At 47.5% G+C, this 5,742-nt stretch overlaps 1 protein-coding gene across 1 annotated transcript; it reads right to left on the bottom strand.

The window, feature by feature from the left end:
- Positions 1-1,688: 1,688 nt before the first annotated feature.
- On the bottom strand, positions 1,689-2,168 carry LOC138487413 (protein LDOC1-like). Its single transcript, XM_069613971.1, has one exon. The coding sequence runs from the start codon at positions 2,166-2,168 to the stop codon at positions 1,689-1,691; it is 480 nt and encodes a 159-aa protein (XP_069470072.1).
- Positions 2,169-5,742: the final 3,574 nt, after the last annotated feature.

The following is a 5,742-nucleotide window of genomic DNA, read 5'->3' as shown; positions in this document are numbered from 1 at the left end:
ATCTCTATTCCCTCTTTGGACAGGATAAATCCAAAGTAGGACACAGATGTCGTTTTGAAATGGCACTTTTCTGGCTTGATCAGCAGTTGATGGGACTTAAGGCGCTGTAACACCTGCCTGACTAGTTGCCTGTGCTCTGTAAGTGTCTTGGAAAATATCAAGATGTCATCAAGGTATATATAAATAACATATCGGCAAACACCTTGTCCATGTATCTTTGGAATACGGCTGGAGCATTTACAAGGGCAAACGGCATCACCCTGTATTCATATAAGCCAAAGGGGGTGCGGAAATCCGTCTTCCATTCATCCCCTTGTGTTATTCGCAAGAGGTGATACGCACCTCTCAAGTCAAGCTTAGTAAAGTACACAGCTCCTTGTACGGCCTCCAATATGTCCCGTATCAATGGCATGGGATACCTGCCCCGGATGGTTACCTTATTTAGGCCTCGGTAGTCTATACAAGGGCGTAATTCTGCTGAGTCCTTTTTGGGGATGAAAAATAAAGAGGCCCCAAAAGGAAGATCTAGATTCCCGGATGAGCCCATTTTGTAGATTTGCATCTAAGTAGTCTCGAAGGGCACTCCGCTCGGGGAGTGACAAAGGGTACATGCGCCCAAAGGGAAGACTGCCTCTGGAATCAAGACAGTGCAGCAGTCTTCCACCCTATGTGGAGGCAATATTCTGGGTACAGTATCCATAAATACTTCTGAAAATTCCTGATACTGAAGAGGAACTGAGGATACTATTAAGGGACCGTTGGCAGGTCTTCCTTCTTCAGATCGTACTTTAGTAGTGGAGTTAGTGGGCAGGTTCATGCAGTTGGATTTACAGAACAGTGAATTACAGTTCACCTTGTTTGCAGTCCAGTCGATGTGCGGGTTATGCCTTCTTAACCACGGAATTCTAATCACCAAAGGAAAGTGAGCTGCTCTGTTCTGATCGAACACCAAATACTCTTCATGATGGCCCATTCTCATTTTAAGAGGGATCGTCTCTGTAGTTATGGGTCCTGATGACAGAGGTCTGCCATGTACGCCCTCTACTGGTATCAGAGCAGTCTTTGGCCTTGTAGAAACCTGGTGTTCCTTTGCCCAATTTAAGTCCATGAAATTCCCTGCTGCTCCACAGTCTAACATGGCCCTTACCTCGGTGGGAGCAGACTCAGATAGCCACAGATTAACCTTAAACACCATCAGACTGTTTTCCTCAGTATTTTCTAGGGTTCTTGAGTTGTTGCAAGGGTACTTGTCAGGTCCCCCGACACTTCCCTTGCAGCAGAGCTGGGGCTGGAGTCTTCCTTCCGTCGAGGAGGTACCTCTGGGCAGTCTCTTAATAAGTGTTTAGAGAAACCACAGTACATACACAATCCGGCATCACGTCGCCGTTTTCGCTCTTCTGGAGTCAAAGGTTCTCGGGTGGATCCTATTTGCATGGGTTCTTCAGCCAGGGTCATGGATCTTGTTTGAGGTGAAGGAGAAGGGAGACTGATAGCCTGAGGAGTTCTGCAGAGTCGTCTTCTTTCTTGCCGACGTTCTTGTAGACGAAATTCTATCTGGAGAGACAAAGTCATCAAATCCTGGAATGAAGCGGGCCTGGCTACTCAAGCAAGCTCATCCTTAATTTCGCCATGAAGACCTCGTCTAAATATAGGCTCTTGAGCCGAATCCAGCCAGTCTGCCTTGGCCGCTAGTCTCTGGAGTGGGAAATGTAGATTTGAAGATCGGTGTTTCCCTGGCAAACATCCAGAATGGCTTCCAGAGAGGAGTAGAACACTTCGGGTCTGTCAAACCTTTCCTTGAACATCTCCAAAAAACAGTCATAGTCGTTCAGGGACGGGTCATTATTCATGACCAACGGAGTGGCCCAGGATAAAGCGTTTCCAGTGAGGTTAGCAATGATGAAACCGACCCTTGATCTGGCCGTATCATAGGCATGGGGCCATAAAACAAAATACACCTTGCAGGCAACAAGAAAGTCCTTAAGACCTCCCGGGTGCCCATCATATTTACCAAAAGAGAGTGCCATAGTTGGCAAGCCGCCACGATCATCTCGGTGTAAAACCACCTGTTGTCGGAGCGCAATATTCTCGGTTCTCAAGGCTTGAACCTCTGTGGTTAAATTCTGCATAGCAGCCACTAGTTCTTGATACTCCCCCAAGGAAGCCATGGTTTGAGTTGGGCGTTTTATGCTGTCAGGCTCAGGTTCTAACCCCCCCTTCTCCTCACCTGAATCCTCCGAAGTGTGATCCATAAGAACCACTTCAGTCTTTTTCCGATCCTTCTTCTTCTTGGGTTTCTGATCCTTGAGTTTCTGTCCCTTTCGCTCTTGTAAATAAGGTCTGGCCCCTCCGGAGGACACCTTGACAGAAATGAGAATCTGCCCTCAGGGAACCCCCTGGGGGGCCAGCCTCGCTCCCAGGGAAAAAGCCGGAAGGCAGAAAAAACCCTGGAGATGATGGTGGTTCTCAGAGATGGTGCAAGTATCCAAAGACCAAAGTCCAGCACGAAATAATGTCCGACTGGATAACAAGACTTCTAATCAGGAAATGAGGAACCCGGGAAAGGAAGAAACGCAGAGGAAAGGAAGAAGGAAAAATATCAGGAGGAAGAAATCTAGAACAGTTAAGAGAAAGCTTAAAGGAACAGACAGTTGTAAAAAATACACAGGCACAGTCTAGTAGACAGAAAATAGATAGAAAAGAAAGCAGGTGTACTCCAGACTTGAGCGGCTCTACGCAAAAGGTAAGCCAGAGTATGCAGATGGAACAAAATTTCCGCTCACGTCTAAGGCCAGGCGCTGTGAAAGGAAAGGTTAAGTAAACAAAGAAAAGGAAAGCAAACGCTGCTTACGTCCAAAGCGGGCGAGGACAGCGGAGTACACACGGACAGAACGCCGTGATAGGAGTTCGTTGGGACTCCTGGCGGTGCAGCTCTCTCTCTTGGTTTGGCGAACAGACCCATGTGTCAATCTGGAAAAATGAATACCCTTCATTTGAATGATAGAGGTAACTTGATGGCCGTGGGCCAACCGTCTTATGCACCGAATTATAGAAATATAGACTGTTATGGTTGACCAACAAGCGGCCATTTTAAACGTAGCAGAATCACCATTTTGCTCGTTAACTATTGCTCATTGCTTTCTGTCTAAAAACTGCTTTGCAGCTTGCAATTCTTGCGGATTCTGCTTACCCTGCTCAACTGTTAACATTGTTGTCTGAATATGAAAGGACAAGGTCGCGGGGCTGAAGAGTTTGCTGAAACTTCTCATGAGTAGCTCAGAGAGGAATGCCCACGCTCCCTCTCTGTAGCCTTGGGAGGAAGCTGCAGGGCATTTAATCACTTCACAGCTGCCAGCCAGTCTCGTACGATGGTAGAATATGTTAGAATAATACAGTTAAAGGCTTGAATTATGCTTCTCTTACGGCCCCCCTTCGCAAAACCCTTTAGAACGTTTCGGCTCCCAGGACACGAATAGTACCTCATAGATAGCAAAGCTTGGAATGTGGCTCTTCCCCCGTGTACAGATTGCTTCCAAGAACAGAACCACCGTGTTCTAAAAGATGCCTCCACACTTTCTAAATTGCACATTGTTACTAGAATAGACATCGAAAGCATTATAATCGTCATACTCGTCGGATATGTCCATCGTCATCCCGAGTTCAAAGGAACTTAATACAGAGGGGTGTTGAACATGACTTTGTTGATTGTATGATATGCATTTTGTATATATGTAACTGATGTACGTAATTCGCTCTCTTGCGTCCCTCGAGGTCTAGGAAACTCACATCGCGGGGCGTGAGATCAGAATTGGACAATTGATACTATCTTTTGCTTGCAATAAACCCTAGCATTGGGAATTTGAAACCTCGTGTCTGGCGTAACTTTTCGTGTATGGTCATTGCCTTGTTTCCATAGCACGAGGGACCCATAGGGGCCCCTTTCAAGATGGCGCCCGAATAGGGACCCTCCCCCACTTGCCCCATCGTATACGTTGTAACAGATTAAAGGCGGAAGAACGGCGAGGACGGGATGGTCGAGCCGGGATCAAGAAGTGTACGGGGCACCCTGTAGAAGAGAGGAGAGATTCCTTCCGCAAATCTGCACACATCTGATCCCTGATCGACGTACCGGGCCAGAGGGCAAAGGAGGCGAGGGTCCCGAGACGAGGCAGAAGCCAGAGAAGCGCAGACACGACGTGGGGAGAGGTTGCGTTAGAACAGGCGACTTGTTTTATCAGGTGAGTCATTCCCGATTCAAAGAGAAACCTGATTTTTGGTAGAGTGTTGATTTTGCAAACTCAAACGTCCAGGTAAAAGTGGCTAACCAAAGGGGAAGGTTAAAGAAACATGCCTGGAGTACTGTCCACTTTAGCGGGGCTTTTCAGCTGCGGTAGACAGTCCTTGGAATATGGCCAAAGTGCACCGCCTGGGGGAACGCCGGGTTATGATATGTATGCGAAATATGGTGTGGGTGCAATAATATTTTGTGAAATTTGGCATAGGCAAACTAGAAAGCAACCAGACCATCAGTGGCCGATTAGTGGTAGTGTTGAGATGGGGAGGATAGATAACCTAGAGGGGGTGCTGATTAGAAAGAAAGCGCGACCTGCAGCTTTTGGGACCGTCAAAGATTGGAGGAGGGAAGCAATGCTCCGACTAAGGAGTAGAGAGAAGCATGCGCGTAGGCATAAAACGAAGCTTGAGATAGCAGAAGGGAAGGAAGAGGAGGAGTGGACTGAGAGTCTAAGACGGGAAGGGAGACGGGACCAGATGAACATACACAGAATATACCTGCAGCGGGAACTACACATAGCAGATGAATTAATGGAACATTTGTTAACTAACACAGGTCGAGGCCCAAAACCAGATTCGAAACCAAACACGCCAGCAGTGACTGCGCGGGCCCAACCAATAGCTCTCATACCCCCTCCCGCAGCCCGAGCACTTTCCCTCATGCAAGTGTTAACCCAAGCCCCGCCCGCAGCACGAGCACTCCCACAAGTGCAGACCGCGGACACACAATTTCCCAGCACCCGGCAAGGCCCTTCACAGATGCCACCAGTGTCACTTGTCCCATCCACACCTCCTGCTCTAGAGACAGATTCAGCACCATCCGCCCCTCCCGAAGTCGAGATTGAGACCGAGGAGGCGAGAGGCGGGGCTGAAGGTACAGGATTTGGACGGGTAACTCGAAGCGCGATCAGCAAAGAAAGAAAGATTGAATTACGGCAAGAGGCAGAAATGTACATAGAAGGAAATGATGAGACGGCAGCATTGGCCTCATTGTATGGGTACCGAAGAAGAGACGAGAGACAGGTAGTGTTGGAATGTATGGGGGAAATTCTGGTGGGAGAATGGAAAAAGATACTTGGGAATTTACCGCCACAGCAGTTGTTAGATTTGAATAAGTTAGCACGCAGTGAGCAAAGAGATGAGGATGTAAGAAAACATGTGCACAAACTGACTGAAGTAAAAAAATGAAATGGAAGACAGATATGCTGAAATGTTTGCTATACCTGAGTATAGTAGAGAGTTTATTAAGAAAGGTAGGAAGGAGGCGTCAAGGTTGAGTATAAAAAAATCATGGCCGAGAGTTTTTCCAGGTGGTACAAAGCATTTGCCGGTACCGGGACAGATAGGCGATAAACAAAGATTGCAGGTATGGGTATGGGAAACAATGCAATGGATGTCGAACAAAAGAACGTCAGTAAAAGAAGTAAGTGAGATATGTAATGGGTACCC

Source organism: Ambystoma mexicanum, chromosome 9 (assembly GCF_040938575.1).
Source record: "Ambystoma mexicanum isolate Mex_15411 chromosome 9, UKY_AmexF1_1, whole genome shotgun sequence".
Taxonomy (NCBI): Eukaryota; Metazoa; Chordata; class Amphibia; order Caudata; family Ambystomatidae; genus Ambystoma; species Ambystoma mexicanum.
This window is presented reverse-complemented; position numbering and strand designations above follow the sequence as displayed.

What these genes read in the sequence shown, in the direction of transcription:
- LOC138487413 (XM_069613971.1), bottom strand. Translation starts at nt 2,168, where the DNA reads ATGGCTTCCTTGGGGGAGTATCAAGAACTAGTGGCTGCTATGCAGAAT.